General features: G+C 44.2%; 2 protein-coding genes across 2 annotated transcripts in view; one reads left to right on the top strand and one right to left on the bottom strand.

The window, feature by feature from the left end:
• Positions 1 to 467: 467 nt before the first annotated feature.
• Positions 468 to 18218, bottom strand: RAB19 (RAB19, member RAS oncogene family). The gene is given in 5 exon segments (XM_053407301.1): positions 468 to 1426; positions 3598 to 3781; positions 4351 to 4574; positions 18118 to 18157; positions 18159 to 18218. Coding segments are annotated over 5 exon segments (777 nt in total). The 3' UTR covers positions 468 to 1157.
• Positions 9461 to 22848, top strand: part of SLC37A3 (solute carrier family 37 member 3) — a 29042-nt gene continuing 15654 nt past the window's right edge. Inside the window, exons 1-8 of the mRNA XM_053407295.1 lie at positions 9461 to 9567; positions 14636 to 14818; positions 15383 to 15497; positions 18285 to 18377; positions 18946 to 19029; positions 19932 to 20077; positions 21222 to 21318; positions 22426 to 22510. Of these exons, the coding sequence (XP_053263270.1) occupies positions 14724 to 14818; positions 15383 to 15497; positions 18285 to 18377; positions 18946 to 19029; positions 19932 to 20077; positions 21222 to 21318; positions 22426 to 22510 (715 nt within the window). The 5' untranslated portion in view covers positions 9461 to 9567; positions 14636 to 14723. The remainder of the gene's footprint in view (positions 9568 to 14635; positions 14819 to 15382; positions 15498 to 18284; positions 18378 to 18945; positions 19030 to 19931; positions 20078 to 21221; positions 21319 to 22425; positions 22511 to 22848) is intronic.

Genomic DNA, 22848 nt, shown 5'->3' with positions numbered 1-22848 from the left:
AGACTACATCACAGGTCACCAATGTGGCTTCTGTGGAACCCACAAAGCCCTCCCCCCTTAGTTATGAGAGGCTTAGGGTGATTACCATTTTCTCCCTTAGTAAGTGCATAGGAGGAAGTTGGAAGAGTCGTGTTCTTTGCCACTTCCTCTTTCAGATCTATGGGCTTTCCATGACTCAAATTCTACTGAATCCAACTTTCACCCACATCCCACGAAAAGTGAATTGTGTGCAGATGTGCTCTCTTCCACTGGCTCTTTGTGCGGGGGTGGGGTGGAGGGAGAGAGAAACGACACCCACCGCACTCCCTAAAAACTCCAAATGTGCCACAAGGCCTAAAAAGAGGCCTATGGACCAGATGCCCCCTTAGGCTAAAACCAGGGATTTCTTTGATAAAACTTGTAGTAGATGTAAAACAATATTACACATAGTTGGAAAACTCTGGTGTAACAACTTCAGTCGATTCAAATTTCCAAAAGGGAACATCATATAAACGCTTTTTACTTTGAATTGTTTGCCATCAGTTGGAGTGAGTAAAGGAAACAGGCACACAAAAATCCCCCCTTAAAACATCTTCATAAAGGCTAGCCATTGATGGCAAGGAGAGGTGGGGAGAATCCTAAGAAAACTGACAAAAAGACCAGTCAACTGCCCTCGATTAATCAAGTTTCTGAGATTGCTACAAAAGCACTGGGCCGCTTGGTAAAGGAGTCTTCTGGGATGCAACCATTCAAAGCCATTCTTTTTAACATTTCACTACACGGGCTGCCAATGGTTGTCAATGGCACCACCAATTAGAAGCTAACATATACAAGAAGAGATTGTAGTGACTGGCAAGTAAACTCACCATTATTTTCCACAGCCATTGGTAGAAACAAACAGACACCTGACTGGGCAAAAAATAGTTAACTGTCCACTTAAGCAAATGGTTTCCAATAGACCTTCCTTCTCTTCAGCTGAAAGGTAGCACTGCCAGTCTCAGCCACTGCAACCCGTCAGAACAAAGGGTGGCCTCCGCTTCTGAAGAACGACAGGAAGTCGAAGTTGCCTGGCTGAAATGTTATCAGGGTGGCAAAATGAGGCTAGCAGAGGGATTCTCATAACAAAAGCAGGCCCCAGGAACCACCCCTGGTTGCTTCTTCTCCTTGAAATCACCTCATCAACATGAGCAGTTGGACTTCTCATCATCCCAATTAGAAACCACTGGCCTGCTGTCCAGATGGATGGTATCTGAATAGGCAGCCTCGCCATGCAGCTGCAAGGTATTCCTGGCCATCAGCTCTTTAGCCATGAGGATGAAGACTTCGTCAACATTCTGGGCCTCTTTGGCGGATGTCTCCAATACAGCAAGGATGCCGTGCTTCTCCGCTAGAGTGCAAGCATCTTCAAACAGGACTTGGCGCTTCTCTGCTTCATCTGACTTGTTCCCTTTGAAATGGATTAAGAAGGTTTCAGTGACATTTTGGATACATACATCAAGCAGCGTGGGTCATGGTTTATTTATGTACTTCAGTATGTTTCCGAGCACAATTCAAAGTGTTGGTGTTGACCTTTAAAGCCCTAAACGGCCTCGGCCCAGTATACCTGAAGGAATGTCTCCACCCCCATCATTCTGTCCGGACACTGAGGTCCAGTGCCGAGGGTCTTCTGGCGGTTCCCTCATTGCGAGAAGCAAAGCTACAGGGAACCAGGGCCTTCTCGGTAGTGGCGCCTGCCCTGTGGAATGCCCTCCCATCAGATGTCAAAGAGATAAACAACTACCTGACATTCAGAAGACATCTGAAGGCAGCCCTGTTCAGGGAAGTTTTTAATGTGTGACATCTTAGTGTATTTTTGGTCTTTGTGGAAGCTGCCCAGAGTGGCTTGGGAAATCCAGCCAGATGGGCGGGGTACAAATAATAAATTATTATTATTTTTAATTATTATTATTATTATTATTATTATTATTATTATTATTCAACCATTTGCGTGCCACTCAACCACAGCTGTCTCTAAGCAGCGTAAAGGAGACATGCTGCAACAAGATTAAAACTGAGTTGTTTGTAGGTTTGCAAGAGGCTCTGTGAAAATAATATCAGAAATATTGTAAAAAAAGGAATAAGAGGGAGGAGGTTTTTAATAAAAGGCAATATTAGATTAAGAAATGCGGAAGAAGGACTAAAACGGAAGATTTGCAGAAGAGCTGAGGGAACTCCAAAAAATGTATTTGTGAAAAATTGTGTTGTGTGTTTTTATATTTTTGTATTGTAAAATGAATAAAAAATAATTCAAAAAAAACCCTGAGTTACGACTATCAAATCAAAGTCAGTCCCCCATGATATCCTTGTGAGGAAGCTGGTAAAATGTGAGTTGAACGAGGTAACTGTTAGGTGGATTTGTAGTGGTTTGAACCCAAATAGGACTCATTAATGATTTCTTGTCATCCTGGGAAAAAGTGACAAGTGGGGAGCTGCTGCAGGGTTCCCATTTACCTACTTGCAAGTATTATCTCCTAACTTATAACTGGATCCTTAAAGCAGTCAGTTGAGTCTATTCTGACAAATGGGGAAGCCAGAAGTGATCACCGGGGCCAAATATCTCTGGTCATAAAAGCTCTACATTGGCTGCCAGTACATTTTTGAGCACAGTGATTGTGCTGACCTTTAAAGCCCTAAATGGCCTCAGCCCTGTATACCTGAAAGAGCGTCTCCACCCTCAGCGTTTAGCCCAGACACGGAGGTCCAGCTCTGAGGGCCTTCTGGTGGTTCCCTCACTGCAAGAAGTAAGGTCATAGGGAACCAGGCAGAGGGCCTTTTTTGTAGTTGTGCCTGTCCTATGGAATGCCCACCCATCAGATATCAAACAAATTAACAACTACACAACTTTCCGAAGACATCAAAAGGCAGTCCTGTATTGGGAAGTTTTTAATGTTTGACGTTTTGCTGTGTTTTTATTATGTTGGAAGTCACCCAGAGTGGCTGGGGCAACCCAGCTAGATGGGTGGGGTATAAGTAATAAATAAATAAGTAATGGGTGGGGTATAAGTAATAAATTAGTAGTAGGTAAAGGTAAAGGACCCCTGGACAGTTAAGTCCAGTCCAAGGCAACTATGGTGTTGCGGCACTCATCTCACTTTCAGGCTGAGGGATCTGGTTTTTGTACACAGAGAGCTTTCCAGGTCATGTGGCCAGCATGACAATAAACCACTTCTGGTGCAACGGGACACCATGACGGAAACCAGAGCGCATGGAAACACCATTTACCTTTCCGCTGCAGTGGTACCTGTTAATCTACTTGCACTGGTGTGCTTTCAAACCTCTAGGTTGCCAGAAGCTGGGACAGAGCAATGGGAGCTCACCCCATCACGGGGATTCGAACCACCAACCTTCCAATCAGCAAGCCCAAGAAACTCAGTGGTTTAGACCACCGTGCCACCCATGTCCCTTAGTAGTAGTAGTATCTTTCTGAGCTCATCCATTTCTCTTGGTTCTCTCTTCCTAGTTCAGAAAAAAGGACTATGCATGCTTGCTTCAGCTTTAAAAATAAATTTCAAAATTAAAGACCAAGAAAAAGCAGATGAGTTTAAACTCATGCTATTGGTGGTAGAATTTATCACCTACCAATCAACATCAGGACCAGGTTGGCAGCACCATATTTTTCAATCTCATGAATCCAGTGAGGAATTGACTCAAAAGTAGACCTCCTGGTCATATCGTAGGCAAGAATAGCCCCATGGGCACTGCGATAATAACTCTGGGTTATAGTCTGGAAGCGTTCTTGACCTGCTGTGTCCCACACCTGTATCTGAAAGGTAGAGTGGGGGTTGGGGGGAGAGATACAATGAAATAAAATTAACTTTCTCCCAGAGACTGATCCTTCAAGTCAACCTAAATTTATTGAACAGAAAGAAGAGTGAGTTGAAATATAGTCTCCAGACTGCAGTCGTATTTATCCACAAACACATTTAGCCCACAGTCAATTTGCAACTATCCCAGGCATTGCCATCCAAATCTCCAGTTGATCACCTTCTTAATCTATTTACAGTGCAATCCTGTGGGTCTAATCAGAAGTAAGGCCCATGTGTGCTCAGAAGGACTTGCTCTCAAGTAAGTAGGTAGTCTAGGGTTATAGCCTAAATGATGTTTATGTTGATCAACATGAATGTCATTATTTCCAGGACTTCCATTTATTTCAGCCTCCTTGGGAAATGAAGATGCCATTTAAGATGCAACAATCAGCTACCGCTGGGGACCTCTGGTCCACGAGTCTATTAAGACCCACCAGGCCTCCTGTTTGGCTTGTGAGGCTGTTTTGGGCAAGCCATGCCCACCTGCCCACGCCCACCAGTGGAGAAAGGAGACTGTGCCACTCACCTTTACTTTCTTGCCGTCAATCTCCAGCGAACGTACCGTGAAGTCCACTCCAATAGTGTTCTGCTGCTTTGCGTGGTATTGCCCAGACTTGAAGCGATGGACCACACACGTCTTCCCCACATTAGAGTCTCCAATCAGAATGATCTTGAACAAGTAGTCAAAAGCCTCGTCCATGTCAGAACCGGAGAAAGCCATGATCTTCTGCAGCCCTGAGCGACTTGGCCCTAGAACAGTGTGAGCAAGAATGAGTGCAAAGAACAGCCAGACTTCTAATACAATTTAATTAGTAGGAGCTTACGTTCTTCCTGATCATATTGTACCATTCAGAAGATACTGGGCCCAAAGCATGTCAGTCTGCTGGCAGAAATACTTTGTACTGCAACATTTCATCGTTGCACTCCCTCTTCCTACTGTTTGTTTGTCTGTTTATGTATTTATATGCTGCACTTTCATTAAAAAATAATTAAATATCAAGCGAGTATGCAGCATATGAAAATAAAAACAACAGAAAGCATCCATAAAAACATGAACAAATACCAATCAGTTGAAAAGGGAAAATTCATATTGCAAAGTCCTTTTGAAGTAATACATTATTCAAAAGACATCTGCAAAAAGGGAGCGACGGTTGCTGCCAAACCTCCAGTGGCAGGGAGTCCCACAGGGCATGCCACACTAAAGGCTCGGTCAACCAAACCAGAGGAGCGTGAGGAAGCACCTGGAGTGCTTCAACAGAGAGCTCACTGGTCAAGATGGAGCATAAAGGAGACAGCCCTTAAGGTACTTTGGTCCCTAGTTGTTATTGTTATTTGCAGCTACTCTTAAAGACAATGGAAAAATTCGCCTAACTACTGAGTGGCAAAGGAGTGTGTGGAGTTTGCTAGAGGGCTTTCATTCTACCTCCAGCAGGTCAGGTTTTCATAATGACAGGGTTTCAAGTGGCAGCCTGGCTCTGTCCGGTTCAGCCCCATCTTGTTTAGTAATAAACTTGTATAGGCCACTGCAGCAGCGTAACAGGGAAATCATACCTTTTTAGGTTTAAAGCTGAAGCTGGCAATGTAACCTGCAATCCTATCAGGGCTGGCCCTGCCATTAGGCAGAGGGAGGCAATCATCTCAGGCAGTAAATGCTGATGGACAGCAGAAGGCAGCCTGCCCCGCTAGCTTCATTCTGAGCCCCTCAGCCATTCCTCTTTGTCAAAATCAGAAAAAAACTTGCTTTCTCCATTGTTTCTCATTCAGACATCTTTCCATCCATGGCTGAATACCTTAATTTCCCTAGCTCCCATGTCCACCTCTAACCCTTAATTAATTACGCTCAACTTTTCAGCATTTCCTACTCACTTACTGAACAAAAAGCAAAACACCAGCATAACACTGGACTACACTTCAGGGTTGCCGTATACTACTCTAACTCCCCCCTGCCCTGCAGCGAAGTGGGAGTAGCAGCATTGGGCAACCCACTCTCTCCATTTAAAGCCCATTCAACACACATGGCTTTCCCAAAAACTACACTCCCCAAGATGCTTTGGGGGAATCCATACAGTTGATATGTGTGTTGAATGGGCTTTGAAGGGATGGTGTGCATTTGCTGTCGGCCCACAGCTCCAATATGGGTATAATAACAACAACAGACATCATCTGCATTGGCAGGGTAGACTTTAATCCTGCTGCCTGTTATCTTTTGAACTGGAGGTGTTGGGTGTTCTGCATGATGTGCCTACATAAATCTGGGGCCAAGACAAAACAGAGTGATATGCAGTAGATTTGAAAGGGTTTCTGTCTCCCAGTTGTTTAGTAATGGCAATCAAAGGTCTAAAATGCCGTGTCTTTTTTTCTTTTCTTTTATATGCAGGTCATTCTAGCACATTTAAAAATGCAGCTAGTTTTCAAATTATTGGGTTGGGGTGGGAAGATGGGGGTCCCACTCTCTTAGGTACTGTGTACAAGCGGGGAATTGGGCAGAAGTTGTGGTGATCAGGGTTGAGGCTTGTGGATTTCATAAAGGCCCCTCTACTTCTCCCCACCCCCCCAAATAATTTGAGCATTGGATGCACTTGGTAGGTAGCTCATCCCCCTAAATCACCACTTTATACCTAGTTGCCCCAGCCAACCCCAAACCGCCATTTTGCACCCTCACAGTTGCTTCTCCTCAGGGTTTTTTTATAGCAAAAACTAACAAAGATCACACAAGCCTGAGATCTACTTCTACCTATGCTGGATGAATCACCCGATAGCATGAAGCAACCTCTTTATCATGACACTCTTGAGAAAGCACAATTCATATAATCCACAGTATTAAGAGAGAGGTCAGCTTTTGCTGGGAGAAAAATTAGAACAAGTAGGCACTGTCTTGTCAGCACTGCTGTCACAAAGAAGCTATTCTCTCATGGTGAGCCGATATCTTTTTACACCCAAGGACAACAGGTAGAAAGTGTGCATTTATAAGTCATTAGGACCGGTATGAGCGGCAGAGAGAAAGAGCAGTTTTTCCAGCCCACACACTCCTGTATTTTCCCTTCGTAGGTTTATCAGTAACAAAGAGAAACCTTTCTTTCCAGCGCCTGCCCCCTTGCAGAACTGCTTCCTCGTTATCACAGCGAGCGTAACATCAAAGCCACCATCAGTTCCCCTTTCCACAATTCCTCCTTCCAACTCTTGCTCCAGCAAAAATTTTCCTTCCTCAGACCACAGAAGGGACAGTCATTGCTCAATGCAGTAAAACATTAAAACCCTCTGCAATATCTTAAAGCAGTAGTAAACCTCGACACCAACTTTTGTTCACCTGTTGTTCACCCTTTTCTCTTACCTGCACGGCCAGGTATAGCTCTCTTTGTATTCCCCTCCCTCCTTTCCTGGGCTTGCTTGCAGCCTGATGGGAAATGTAGTCCTACAAGTTCAACGTCTTCAGGCTATTCTGTTTATAAAATGAATCTTACCCAACTCAATCCTTGAGCTTTTCTTTAACTACTCAGTTGGAGCACCAACCCCCAGAGAGGCACTCGTATACAGCCGTATATGAAAGCCACTTCCTAGCTCAGTGCAAAGGAAGTGTTGTATTTCTCTGAATAACATGAATGCTGAAAAGTGAATCATTGTCAGGCAGTCATAAAGAAACCAACAGCAACATTCTGTGCTTGGCCACTAAGAGGTAAGTGCCACTGTTTTTCAAGGGATGGGAGAGCTTACCCCTAGGTAAGTGGATCCAATACAGTGGTACCTCGGGTTACATACGCTTCAGGTTACATACGCTTCAGGTTACAGACTCTGCTAACCCAGAAATAGTGCTTCAGGTTAAGAAGTTTGCTTCAGGATGAGAACAGAAATCGTGCTCTGGAGGCATGGCGGCAGCAGGAGGCCACATTAGCTAAAGTGGTGCTTCAGGTTAAGAACAGTTTCAGGTTAAATACGGACCTCTGGAACGAATTAAGTACTTAACCCGAGGTACCACTGTATCGGACTGCAGCCTTGGGCATTTGCAGGATTGCACTACACAAAGAGTTTAAGTCTGCACAACTTTCTCAAACAGGATCAAAAGTGAGAAGCCACTTGTGTTGAAAGTACAGAGAAGTAAAGCACAGGCCTGATATCCTAAAAGAAAAAACTTAACTTCCTCGTTAATTTACCAGTCCAATCCTATACATGTTGAGTCAGAATTGCTATTATAGTCAGTAGCATGTGCTTTCAGGTCCATAGAGCCTTGCTTTGGTAACGATGCTGCTTGCATTATTAAGCCTAATTTACTACTAACATCAAATATGCATCTGGTTTGGCTATAGATTTAAGAATAACAATATTCCCCCTGCAAACTGCACTGAGAATTTTTCTCACACAGCAGTCAAGTAACTGATACAGGTCTCCAGACTCCAAGAGAGAAGCAAGCTGTCAAATAATTAATAAGTTATCCAGATGAGAACCATTGTTCAAATCTAGCAACAGAAAGAAACTATGATATCCACCTTTTCTTCCTGCTCTGCACATTCTGTGGGTTTTTCCTCATGCCAGCACATACACCTATGGGCGATGCCTACTGAGGTTCTCACTATCTAAAAATGGACTGAAGCTCTGTCAGGTGGAGGCTGGAGCCATTCCTTTTGCTGCATGTCCATGTCAGGAAAAAGCTGTGCCAGTTGAAATTCTGCCTTTCATATATCACTGTTAGGAGCACAGAAGCCTTCCAGGGGTGGGGGAATGGGACTGTGGTATCCCCCTAGGATGAGCTGTTTAATCTCAAAAGGTAAAATCCCTTCTAGCACAATAACTGCAGAAACCGGTAAGAGGTGTGTGTGTGTGTGTGTGTGTGTGTGTTTAACAGTCCATTCACTAGCTCCATTTTCACTCCTATTGGTAAAGATTTCTGTGCAACTGGAAAGTTTGCACCTCTCAGAGATGCATAGCAGAAGGCAGGCATCCCACAGGTAGAGATGCAGAGATGGAGACAACTTACTTTAAATGTTGTGAGGATCCTATGCTCTTAAATTGGGGGGGGGGTTATTGGGTTGTTGTTTTTATTTTAATTATGTATTTTGTGGTTTTATATTTTTATCGTATTTTGTGAACCGCCCTGAATGAAACCTCCGGGTATAGGGCGGTATATAAATTCAATAAATAATAACAATAACAACTTGGTGGATTTCTAAGTGATAGGCAGCTGTTGAAAAGCACAGTTTTTAAAAGTTTGTTGGAAATATATCTCTTGTTAAATGCCTATTCTTACTCCCGGGTAAATGAGCAAGATTTGGAGAGGCGCCCTCGCCCTCCCAGCTTCTGGACAGTGGCAAAATGACGGCCCGATCCTATGCACGTTTACTCTGAAGTCACTCCCCTTCAGTTCAACGGGGTTTGAGATGGTGGTGGTTGTTTTGTAGTTAATCGCTGCTTTGCTCCCCGAAGGAAACAGGCAAAGGCTTTTCCAGCCTCGCAGGGGCGCTGCTCGGCCCGATCCCACGACGCTACAACGCAGCCCATCGAAAGCAACGTGAAGAGCTGCCGGCTCCGGCGGCCGCAGCCTCACCGTCGCCCTCGCGAGCTGAAGAAGCGCGGGGCAGCAGGGAGGAGGAGGAGGAGGACTACGACTCCCAGAGTGCACCGCGAGGGCGAGGTGGGCGGGGCCGCGGCCCGAGCTGGCGAGGGAGCGGGAGAGGTGGCGCGCGAGCGGCGCCGGCTCGGAAGAGGAGGTTCTCACGTGACTTCCTGGAAGTTGCCTTGGAAATGCGGGCAGGTGAGCGGTGTTTACGTGGAGGCTCCCGGGGGCTGCGAGGAGGGAAGGGAAGGAACCCCGGCGTGGTCGGGGGACGAGGGCTGGGGGAGGCGAGGGAGGCAGGGGCGGCTCCACTGGCGCTCAAGCCCACGCTCACGGCCGGGTTTGTGAGGTTTCTTGAGTCATTGTCCTTGAATGTGATTTTTAAAAATTATTATTATTCGAAAGCAAGGAGAAAAGACTCCGGCTTTCGGGTCAGGCCGGATTCAGACGTGCCCTGGGACACGCGGGTCCGCCTTCCCGTGGCTTCAGCGGGAAATGGCCCGAAGCTGCTGCTGCTTGTTGTGCTGGCCCTGGGTGCCTTTTAACAGCAGCCTGCTGCCACGTAGCTGTTTGAGCAGGTGGAGTCCTATTTCCTTGTCGGGACAAGGTTTGCAAGGCATGTTGTTAAGGTTAAGGAGGGAATGCTGCTCTGGAGGCATGTGAGTTAAAAGCCGGAGGGATTTCTGTATTTATTCTCGAATTAAACAGACAAAAGGGGGGTTTTAGCCTAAGCCTGGTCAGGTTGTAATCCCGCCAGCCAAGAATGTTTCTTACAAGTGTTTCGGTTGGTGTTGGGCATTTATTTCAAGGGAATGTTTTCTGTTATTTGGGGTGGCGAGGAAGCAAGAGTACCTCAAGACTTTCCTGGCAAAAAGGGGCAGCTAATTCTTGGGGTGTTTTAAGACATGTCCAGTCAGTCTTATCAATCTGATCTTTGTTCCCAGATGGGACCAGGAACATTTTGGGGGATATTAGCTACTTGCTTGCACAAATCTGGTTCAAGTAATAGTACGGAGATTGGAGTTGCACCACAGGCCTTTGTGGTTCCTTCCTGCTGCTAACTTCCCTCTTTTGTATGAATTCCTGCCTCCCTTCTTCGGCTTACTGTAACCATAGTTTTGTTCTTTTGTTATTTTTCCATGCACAGACACCCCTTGTCTTGTGTAGTATTTTATCTGATGAAGAACATGGCACCTTTTTTTAAAAAACAACAACAACTTTTTGGTAGTTTCCAATAAAGGTAATGCCACACTGTGGATTTAATAGTTAAGTTCTGCATTGGGGGCTAACTGCAGTGAAGACAACCTGAGACATTGGTTTGCAAGCTGGTACCAAACCATTATTTTACTGAATGGATTGGAAACAATCCTGTTAGCTTTAACCTCAGTTAACCTTGATGCGGCCATAACATGGAAATATGGTTACAGCAAGCTCTGGAAGGGAGGAGGAAAAATGAGTTGCAGGGGAGCATCTACTGGATAAATATTTGATGTCTTAATCAAGTTAATAAGGCAGTGTGTGATGAGATGGAAGGCAAAACCTTCAAGCTCTTATGAACCCTTCTCAATTTTAATGGGCTGTGGAGCAACATGCTGTAGTGGAGTCGTGCAAATGTGAATCTGTGTTTGATAATGTTTGGTGCCGTACAATTCTCAGAAAAGTATATAGTAGCTTTCCATATAAGTAATGAAGGGGATATTCTTCAGCTGTTGGTTCCTGGCAGAATTTTTGCCTCCTGCAAGCTTTGTGTGCTTGAGAAAATCCAAGCCTAACCCAGTAAGTGCTTTGTGATCGCCAGAGCTGCTGAGGCCTTCTGCGTCTTGACTGCTCTTAGCTGGTTGTTTCCAAATGCTCCTGTGTCAAATCTAGCTAATTCCCGCAGCGTCCTGCTGCCAAAGTGAGTAGGAAGCAAAATGGAACTCCTTTAATCAGTCCTACCTAACTCCTTGGTATTCTTTGCTTTTACAGTTTTTCTGTCAATGTTACTGGAGTAGAACTGATTTCAGCAAGGTTCCTCTGTTGACTAGCAAGAGAAGGAACACAGGAAGCTATCGAACTCAATCAGACCATTGGCCCATCTAGCTCAGTATTGTCTACACAAACTGGCAGCAGCTCTCAGGCAGGGGTCTCTCCCAGCCCTACCTGGTGATGCCAAGAACTGAACCTGAGACCTTCTGTATGTTAGGAATATGCTTTACCACTGAGCCATAGCTCCTCTTCTAAGGACCACCCCCATCTTTCAGAGTGAAGCCAACCTTCACGTTATAATTAGTGGTGACTATCTAGCCCATGCTTCAGAAGCTGAGCCTTCTTTCTCCACCCCGATCTGTTGAGGCTCTTTCTCTCTCCTTTATGGCCCTTGGCTCAGAAGAAGGGAAGCTTAGAAGCTCTGGATTTGTCCCATGATAGCCCTAAAGAGTAGCTCAGACCTGAACAGCAAATGTCACCTCAGTAATCCTTAAGAATATTGGGCAAGATGGTGAATCTTTAACAAGAGCTCTGTAAGGTAGGATGATTGTGTTATTTCCGGATTAATGATTTGAGGGGGCACACTGAGGTTGAGAGAACAGTAGCTTGCCTAAGGCAGAGGTGGCTGACCTTTGGCCTTCCAGATGTTGCTGGACTACAACCCCCATCATCTCTGACCATTAAGGGTGATGTAATCCAACATCTGGAGGGCCACAGATCTAGGGGCAGTCTGGCTTATCTCCTCCAAGATCTCTTCCTAGCAGCTCATTTTCCTTCTCCCCCTCCCAACTTCTAGGAAAAAATAGCCAACTAAAGGACAGATAAGATAAGCCTAGACAAATAACAGTTGCCTCCTCCAGCTTTCTCCCTGTCTGTGTCTCTCTAGGAGACTCCAGCCATAGCGCAGGGGGTGGTTTTGAAGCTGCTGCGTCTCAAGCAGTGAATGTAATCTGTAGTCAGAGACACAGATGTATTCCAATTTGGGAGTTCTGTTTCTGTGTACAGTACAACATACATGCAAAAGAGAGAGTGGGGACAAGGGTGGATAAAAATCAATGATTTTTTTTAAAAAAATAATAATAAATGGTGTTTTTTTTATTTAAATCGGATTTTTTTGATTTAAATCGGATTTTTAAAATAAAATGTTTTTGGAGGAAAAATATTTCTAAAGATAGTTTTCTATTTAAGTTATATTATAGTCCAAAGCCTATTCATCAGGAAATAAGGATTTGATTTAAGTTTTTCATGTGTTCTAAAACTCAGTCTAAGTTTTGTTTTTTTAAGTTTAACCATATCAGTTAACAAACATGGATACATGTGCTATAATGTTATTGTTTTAGTTAAATTGTTATTAAAGAAATGATTATTTTTCTCCTTCCAATAAAGTACAGCAGAAAAGTTCTCCAAATATAAAAAGTTAACTTATTAAACCTCACAATAATTTCATAATTATCTATGTATTTCTAATAGTATAACCAAAATTATCTCTGAAAATTTATTATGCCAAAAATGAAACCTTCATCTGGTTGTAAATATTAAGATTATACCAGCAAGAATGAATCTTTCTGTTAAAAAAAAATGATTTAAATCAAGTCTTACTGACTAGTGATTTAAATCGTGATTTAAATTTAAATCAAATCCACCCTGCTCTGTTGTCCTCAAGATTATGGAAGGTGTTTCTGATCGGGGGAGCCTCCTATACTCAGGGGGATTCCCTGCATGATTTAGAGCCCTGCCTGTCCGGAGCCTCCTTGAGTTCTTGAATCTTCCCGCTTCAAACCTTCAGCCTCTAAGAATTGGAATGTAATGGGGATGGCAGTGGGACAGCGCACTCATCCTTATCTGGGTTATACATTCAAGCAGAATGCCTGGACGGGCTAGTTGCATCTGCTTGCTTTTGGAAACAGAATACAGCATGTGGGCCAGTGCTCCTGTGTGCTCTGCTTCGGTATTGTGGCTGCATTTATTTCAGAGTTTTTATACTCTGTTCTTCCTATAATCAGTAATATAAACTATAAAGCAGAAGAAATTCACTCATCCAGTACAAAAAACAGCAGTACAAAGCCTTTAGTCTAACCAGCCTCAACGTCGGATTTCAAAGGCAAATAAGTTTTCATCTCTTGTGTAGAAATCGCTAGTATCTCAAGGAGCTCCATAAACAGAGCACAGCTACCAACCATGCCTTGTCTCATATCGCCATCCTGCACTAGGACTTTGGGGCAGATCTTGAGGCTCGGGGTGGCAGGTCTTGGGAAAGACATATTACTAATGAGTCCATTGCTTTCACACAGATATACATAAATGTATTTGGCCTCTTACAGTGGTGGGACAGGATCCTAAGTTCATTAATCTTTCAGCGTGCCTCACCCTATATGAAACTACCCAGATTTTTAAATCTTCATTTGAGGCTGTCCTCCAGGTTCCTTTAGTTGAGATTCCTGCATTGCAGGAGATTGGACTACATGACACTTGGGGTCCCTTCCAGCTCTACAGTTCTATGGTTCCAAGGGTTGCAGCAAGAGACAGGGCCTTTACAGTGGTGTTTCCCTGCTTGTGGAATGCTCTCCCTTGTGAGATCCATGTAGCACCATCAGTTAACATTCTCTTGGTGCCAGATGAAAACTTCTTCCAGCCATTTGATGGCTTATGATGATTTTGCTGTCTATTGCTGTTATTTTCTCTGCTATTCAATTTTATTGCATCTGTTTTATGCATGATTTTTATTGTATTCTCCGGTTTTTCATTATGCTTTATGCACTTAAAGTTTTGTAAGTTATTTGGACACACTCCTGTGTGCAAAGGGACTCATCAATGGGAAAAAAAATAATAATTTTCTAAGCCAGTTTTCTCATAAGTAAATTCCACTGAGTTCTATGAAACTTTTTAATTTTATTCATAAAACAGTTTATATGACACTGCATCATAAAAAAAATCTCACATTGATTTACAGCAAAATGGAAACATAAAACCAGACAATAAAAGCATAAAAAGTTAAAAGCAAGTTAAGTGCAAAAAGAAATTGGAAACAAACAGAGATAGACCATTGTGGGAAATGTATTCTTAATTGCCTGCAAAGGCCTGGCAGAACAGAAAAGTTTTCAGTATAAATTGGCACAAAAGGTGCCCGTTGAATATCTACTGGCAGAATGGGCCGATGACACTAAAGGTTTGATTTCTCGTTGTCAAACAAACCAGACCATCCAACTTGGGGAATGTCCAAAGACTTTGAGGATTGCAATAATAAAATGCTTTTGATTATGTTGCCTCTGCTTACTTTTTCCTCTTTTTTGTTATTAAGGGAGAAGAGAAATGACCTAATCTACGTTCTACCCTGAAAGGGTGAAAGGGGGTTGGGGAGGGGAGTTGGGGAAACCAGAAGGAGAGCTATGCCTGGGGTTCGGAGGAGGCCGCCTGCAAACAGGACCCTCACGTCGCAGTGCACACACCATCATGTCGCCGTGTTCCTGCTCACGTTCTTCAGGTAGGTAGTTGCAACTGAGTCTGTACGATAGCCATTTGTGGGGTTTGTGCACAGTTGAGCAAGTTGAAGGTGGGGAGACAGTTAAGAAGCTGATTCTGGATGGAGATGCTTGCTTGATATTTGCTTGGATGTTCTTATTCTAGAACAGGTGTTCTCCTCCTTGCCTTTGGTGAGAAACTAGTGGCGCTCTAGAAGTTGCTGGGCTACAACTCCAGTCATTCTTGACCACTGACTATGCTGGCTGGGGCCAATGGGAGTAGTACTCTTAACAACAGCAGGGGGGCTACAGGTTCCCAATCCCTGCCCCAATTCATCTTCTATTCATTTTAGTTTCTGGTTTGGCTTTTGGGAGGTTCTGTTCTTCTACAGTGTGATGCAAAAAGCGGTTTTCCCGAGTTTTTAAAATCCTTCCCCACTCTAACCAATATTGCACTTGCCACTGACAAGGGCAGCACCTCTCAGGAAACCAGATAGCAATTCTTGTAGGTATGAGAAAATAATCTGTGTGTGATATTCCTTCTTTTTCTCTCTCTCCCCTCTTCCCCACCCCCTTAAATTTCCCAGCTACTCTTTGCTCCATGCCTCCCGGAAGACGTTTAGCAATGTCAAGGTCAGCATATCCAACCAGTGGACCCCCTTTCCCCATAACAACACCTCCCCCAGCCTCCAGCCAAATGAGGTAAGTTAGTCATATCCATTCATTTCAATGGGTTTAGTTTGAATAGGGCTAACCTATGATATAAAATTCATATTACAGGCCTGCAGGTTGCCCCCAAAAGGGATGCTTTTCTGTCCACCAGGGAAGGGTGGGCTATTACTTGTGAAGTGGTAGGTCATCTCACAAAGTTGGTCACCTGGAAGGGGAAGCTCCCTTCTCCATTGTGGGAGCCAAAACAAATCATCTGTGCTTTCTTTGGGTAACGTCCAAGCACTACATCCTGTTGTCGCAGGAGAGTGATCCATTGGAGAAAGCTTCCATGGGGCTGATTTCACTGCATTGTGTCTCACGTGACATCTGTATAGAAGCAGTGATGTGAAAGAATGGCTCAGGGGGGGCACACCTTGCTCTCCTGCTTGTGCGAGTCCAGCCTGGTTTCTCAATAAGCAGAATGCACAAGATTTCTGACGTAGGTAATCTTGACTCCATTAAATATTGACTTTGGCCACTGTTGGATGTATTCATCCAAACTGTCAAAAGCAAGGGAAAGGGAGACTCTGCGACGTTCTCTGCGACGTTCTCTTTTTCAGCACTGTAGGCTTTCTAAGATTTCTCCCAGCTCTGTAGCGTCTGGAATTTTCCTTTCATGGAAGCAAGAGAGGTAAATGACTATTGTCCTTAGCTGCAGCAGCAAAGGCTCTAAGGCAGCGGTTCTCAACCTGTGGGTCCCCAGATGTTGTTGGACTACAACTCCCATCATCCCTGAGCTCTGGCCTTGCTAGCTAGGGATGATGGGAGTTGTAGTCCAACAACATCTGGGGACCCACAGGTTGAGAACCGCTGCTCTAAGGAAGATCCTATAGAAATGGGGGGGGGGGCTTGCCTCCAGATAAACCTGAATAGGATAACACTATATATATATTTTGTGCCAGCTTCTGTATTCTTGGGTTGCTCCCTTTCCCCCAGACTGTGGGTGAGACAGTGGCAGATGTGTATTTTGCCACCCAAATGGACTCTTCTCAGAAGCGGACAAGTACTGTCTGCCAATCATGGTGTTGGAGCTGTGGAGAACAAGTGCTCAGGAATAGCTGTGGTGCCACATAACAAAATCTATAAAAGGAGGATTAACATAGTGGAATCGCTCCCTTGCTTACAAGGTGGAGGGAGACATTTTTCTCTTCCATGCACATGAAATGGTGGGGGAACATTTTTAGCATGCTTATAATAGAAGTGAGTCGGGCTGCCAAGAACCAGATCAAATTGCTCTGGGGGCCTAGATTTTACTTACGGACCAACAGTTGGCCATACCTAACTCGACATAAAACTAAAGTTGGCTGTCTGCAAGTTGCCATAAGGCTGCGATCCTTTGCATTCTTACTCTGGAGTAAGGCAATTGCATTCAGTGATTCTTGAGTAGAAGAAGAAGAGTTTGGATTTGATATCCCACTTTATCACTACCCGAAAGAGTCTCAAAGCGGCTAACAATCTCCTTTTCCCTTCCTCCCCCACAACAAACATTCTGTGAGGTGAGTGGGGCTAATAGACTTCAGAGAAGTGTGAGTAGCCCAAGGTCACCCAGCAGCTGCATGTGGAGGAGCGGAGATGCGAACCCGGTTCCCCAGATTATGAATCTACTGCTCTTAACCACTACACCACAGTGGCATGCAGTAGCTCAGGTTGCCTCCCTTTCTGATTCGGGGCAAGTACACACAGCTCCACACTTAACGTATACCCTTGTCCCTTAGTCCTTTCAAAAGGCTGTGTGTGTTTGTGTGTGGTAACAATACAATCATCAGCACTCTTGATTTATGCCTTCAGGTAGTGTCAGAAGACTAATGTATCCCTCGCTTTTAGAGATTTGTGCTCCAGATAACCATATGGAAAATGGCTTGGCTGTTTGCAAGTTGTCACTTGGAAGCAGCAATATAATCTGTCATTGCACATTGTTCTGTTTGTAATGGCACAGCAAGGGCCACAAACATGGTGCCTCTGGGCAGAGATGTGCCCACAGAGAGCTTCCTTTGTGCCTTAAAAGCCCCTTCCTCTTTCCCTGCTTAAGTTCATCTTGAAAGAAGTGCTTCCCCCGAAGCCTAATGGTTGCAGTGTGTATGTATGTCTTCCTACAGATTGCAGGTGGGGAGAAAGGCTGATCTTTCCAGTGGGACCTCCCAGCCCACATAGTAGGCCTAGGGGGGACCCCAACCCCCCCCCCATTTTAATTACTGTTATGGAGGGGGGAAGAGAGTGTGCATTGTATTGTGTACATGTTTTGCATGCATAGTGTCTGCAATAGCTTCTCCAGTTTATATATGTGCCCCATGCCCCCAAAGAGTTGATGGTTACATTCAGAAAGTTGTGTTCAAAGTAAAAAGTTGCTTAACATCGTGACATGGCGCAGATCTGGGGTATGCCAACCAGTTGACACTCAGTGGAGAACTGCACCAGAATCATGGTGTCAACGTCCCCTGCCCCAACAAAAAAAAAGTTAGGAGTCAGTGTCAAATGTGAAGCAGCCCTTTCTGGGTAATTCCAGGTGGGGTGTATTTGTACTTTGAAAAGTAAGACAGTATAGGACCTCTTCAGTAGAGCCCTTAGGAATAAAAACATTAACATCTTTATCTAAAGTGCAAAAGGGACTGACCTCTAGTGGTTGGAGTGAGTGTTACAGTACTGATATTGCTTCCGTGCTTCTGATGAAGGCTGGGGCATTGAAGATGCGTCGTGCTGGTTATCCCTGGTCATTTTTAAGTTATCCCATCAGCACATTTGAGATCCCTATTTGGGGGTGATTTTTGCTTCTCTCTGCAGCTCTGGAACAATAGCCATATATTTCCCGATACTAGGAAAGCCACACTCTTCCTTGGAACTTTGGACACCATCTTCCTGTTCTCGTATGCTGTGGTGAGTGAAACCTTTTCCCCATCAAACTCTAAAAGCCTGTCAAGAGAGAGAGAGGGAAGATCACAACCCCCTCAGGTCTGGTGTGGGGTGTGTGTACATTTGTAGGATCTTAAGAACCTAGCCTTACCCCGAGTGACATCTTTGGTCCATCTGACTCAGTATTGCCTACATGGACTGACAGTAGACTGCCATGGTTTCAGACAGGAGTCCACCTGCCCTTCCTCAAGATGCCGGGGTTGATGCTGGGACATTCTGTGGATAAGGCTGATGCTCCACCACCCATCTACAATCCTTCCCAGTGAATTAAGCTCTGGATCCACCAAATACTTGTGTGGCTTTGCAGAAGCCAAGCCATGGAGGGATTCCTGCCTTCCCTAACTTGGTGCCCTTCAGAGGTTTGAACTCTTCTAGAATACAATATAGAAATCTAGAATACAAGATAGCCTCTTCTAGAATACAAACCACAAAGAATAGTGCGGTACCTTAAAGCCTACTGTGTTGAAAGCATTCATAGTTCAAAGACTACATCATATTGTTAAATGGTAACATTTTCCTCTCTTTTTTTAAGGGTCTTTTTATCAGCGGTATTGTTGGGGATCGCCTGAATATGCGCTGGGTCCTGTCATTCGGCATGTGTTCCTCTGCAGTAGTGGTAAGCTGGGAAATCTCAGCTCAAGTTGGGAAGAGATGTGCAGTTCCTACAATACTTGGTTTTTGACATGGAAAATTTCATTGTAGTCAGACTTATTCCTGAGGCAATGAGGAGTCTAGGATTTTCAGCATCTTTTGATTTTGTGTATGGTAAATTTGTATCCTCTGGCCAAGGGGAGCTGTTAGATTCATGAAAAAATCCTCAATACTGCACATGTTCAGATACTGCAAGGCTTTGGCTGGTTAAGCACAACCAAGCTAGTAAAGAAAAGACATGAAACCTGACTGCAGTGCATATTGTTCATGCAGGCTTTTGCAAACCCACTCTGCAGTGAGATCTTTTTTGGCCTTGCCAAATTAAGCTGGTTCAACTGGGATCTCAGTTCCATTGCTTGCACATGTCTGTATGCTTCAGGTCTTAGTTGGTAATTCAGTCAAGAGATTGGGAAGCATTGGGTTATTACAGCATCCGGAAATAATTGGCTGGAATTATTTGTTTTCAGCCTTGGTAATTAGGTTTACATTCCTTCTGAATGCAGCCTAGATTGATATTGACCTACTAGGTCTGTGTGGCTCACCTGTGTGGTTCTCTTTGTCCTTGACAGTCCTCCTTCCTTTTAAACTGGTTCATTTCTTCCACCTTCCATTGTCTTTTAGCAGCCCCAAAACGTCTATTCTCTTAACCCACAGTCTTGTAAATTAGTGCCATCTTTGCTTTGTCTCCTGTAGTGAGCAAGGATCAGTTCCAGGTGATCCTAATCAGGGAAATATTTTACAGAAGTGTTGCTACTTCTTTTCTTTTAGGTCACAAGTGATTAACACAGCAGGCCAGTGAGTTTTGTAGGCTTATTTGCAAGGCTGCTTTCACCTTGCCGTTAACCGCGTCACCTCCTTTCCTCCCAGGTATTTGTTTTTGGCACTGTCACTGAATGGCTGCATTTCTACAACAAGTGGTTCTATTGCTTCCTGTGGATTGTGAACGGCTTGCTGCAGTCGACTGGCTGGCCCTGTGTCGTAGCTGTCATGGGAAACTGGTTTGGCAAAGCTGGGTATGTTTGTTCCTCCTCAGTCACTTCCTATTCATTTGTGCCTTGTCTCTCCTCTGTGTGTGCATTTTGCAATGTACCTGTGGTGCTCTCAGATGTTGCTGGACTACAGTTCCCATCATCCTCAGCCATTGGCCATGCTGGCAAGGGCTCATGGGAGTTTGAGTCCAATAACTTGGGGGGGAGGCACAGGTTCCCCAACCCTGTGATATGCACTGGAGTAGATCTTCAAACTTAACAAAAACACTAATGAATAAATACACATATATGCCAGGACTGGTCGTTGTCCTCTTCAGATCACCACACAAACGCTTCTTGTTCTTTTATAACTTTTTATTGTGTATTAACAAAATAATCTTATAAACAGTTCTTAACTATTATTCCTCAGAGTCACTTATTTCAGATACCTTCTGAGCTCTGCTTCTCCGTGACCAGCCACTCTCAAAATGGCGAAGGCGCCTTTCCCTTCGTTTTCCCGCTCTTTTTTCTAACCTCCTGGCTAGAGCTGGCTTGTATCTCCCCTCCTCCGAATCTGAGCTAGAACTTAGCCCTTGCCTTTCCTGTGAACAGCCGGTCCCTCCCTGTTGTTCCTCTTGCTCCGTTCTATTAGGTTCACTGCTCTCCTTCCCCCCTTGGGGAATGCTTTCTCCCTCTGATAAACTGAAAACTTCTAACTCCTCCCTGACAATATACATAGATAAATAATATGTGTTTGCATGAGCTGCAGTCCTGAGGTAATTTCTGAATCTTCCTCAAGTTTCTGTGTAAACAGAATCATTTGTTTTGTCAGAAGCTCTTGGTCTGCCTTAGTTTTCATTGTAAGAAGAGACAAGGGTTAAATGGCAGCATTATCTCTGGTGTGCAACATTGGATGAAGTGCCCAGTTCACTGAAAACAGACCTCTTGGGTCAGTATTTCTAGGAAGCCTGGAATCCAAGAATGATTGGGTGACACACACAGAGCATCTCTCTGCTAGCAATGTTGGTATTCCCAATGAAGTAGACAGACCTGTGAAGGCTTAACCATGCATGCAAGTTCTGTTAAGGGAGTGTGGAGAGGAGCATTTCACTGTGTGTGCCTCATAAATTGGACTCTGTCTTCATTTTCAGCAGTTAACCAATTTTTTCTTTCTTTCTTGGACACTTAGGAGGGGGCTTGTGTTTGGTCTCTGGAGTGCTTGTGCCTCGGTGGGCAACATCTTTGGAGCTTTCCTTGCCTCTTCAGTTCTGCAGTATGGCTACGAAGTGAGTGGAGCTGCTTGCTGTTTGCCTTCCCCATGGACTAGAGCTAGTCTTGATATGCAAGACTGAAAACCATGGGTTCCCCTACTGGAGCTCATTTTCGAGGGAGATGCTGTCTCCAGCGTTGTCTTAATATTTACATGAAATCACTGGTTGGGTTGTTCATGGTGGGCAGCTGTGGCTCTGGTGATGGGAATGTCTGTTTGTCCCCTCCAACCCAAAGAGAATGTTCTTAACATAGGGCTATTCCTGGGTCTGGACCTTCTCCTGGATGCCCAGATTGGAGCTGTGGCCAAGAAGGAAGTTCTGTCGGTTTTGGCTGATTCTTTAATCAATATCTTCCTGGAAAAGAAGCACCTAATATCAGGGTGCAAAATCTGGAGTACTACAATTCAGTCTACATGGGGCTCCCGTTGAAAGCTGTCAGTAAACCACCTGCACCAAAACATGGCAACTAGACTAGTATTTGGCATTAGCTAAGCCACTGTTCTCTGTTAACTTCAGCTGCTGCAGATTTGTTCCTGATCTATCTTCATACTGCTACCACTTGCTTCTAAACCCTTAATTGTCTAGGTCAAGGATATTTGAGTTCCTTCTTCCATAGGAACCTTCCTGATCACTAAGAGATGGGTATAAGTACCTTCTTGTGATCCTACAGACAGAATGGGCCTTTTTTGTGATGGCCCCTAAGCTTCAAAATCATCTTAAGAATTAGGTTTTTTGGTTGTTTTTCTATTTTACTTCATGTCTCTACTTGTAATTTAAGTTGTATTGTTTAAAACTTGGTAACTGTGAACCTGATAGGATTGAAAAGCGGGCTGAAAGACAGTCTAAATAAATACATAAACACAAAACTCCATTTATTTTGTTTGTCTTTTTTTTTTTTTTGGCCACACCAAACTAAGTAGTTCTGTTAAAGTTTTTCCATTGTGTTTATTTGTGCCATTTTTCATGTTCTGTACATCTCTTATGTTTTGCTGTTTTTAAGGAACTTGTAAATCTGTTTTACTGGCATGAAGTGTTGAAAAAGGAGGTGCTGTTTACTTAATTTAAGACGAAGAGACTAAAAATACATGTGTAAGAGCTCGGCATTTGTTTCCCCTCTTTCAGTATGCCTTCCTGGTGACAGCTTCAGTCCAGTTTGCTGGAGGAATCATTGTCTTCTTTGGCCTGGTGATTTCCCCCAAGGAAGTAGGTGAGTAGCAGTGAGGTGACCACATCCTCTGACTTTCCTACTTGCAGCCTAATTTCCTTTTATTGCATTAAGTGTATAGCTTGTGGATGATAGTGGTTCAGTTCACATTCCACCAACTCTGTATTGGTTACACAGCTGCCTATTCATTTCCAGATCCTACTCAAAACGCTTTTTGGCCTTTAAAGCCCTAAAAAAAAAAAAGAGGCCAGGTTATCTCAGGGACAGAGTGTTAAGATCAGCCTCAGAGGCCCTGCTCTGCCCTGCAGGTAAGGACTGCAAGGTTTGCATCAGGAAAAGGCCTTTTCAGTGCTTGCCCCACACCTTTGGAACTCTAGCCC

This window comes from Podarcis raffonei, chromosome 10 (genome assembly GCF_027172205.1).
Source record: "Podarcis raffonei isolate rPodRaf1 chromosome 10, rPodRaf1.pri, whole genome shotgun sequence".
Taxonomy (NCBI): domain Eukaryota; kingdom Metazoa; phylum Chordata; class Lepidosauria; order Squamata; family Lacertidae; genus Podarcis; species Podarcis raffonei.
This window is presented reverse-complemented; position numbering and strand designations above follow the sequence as displayed.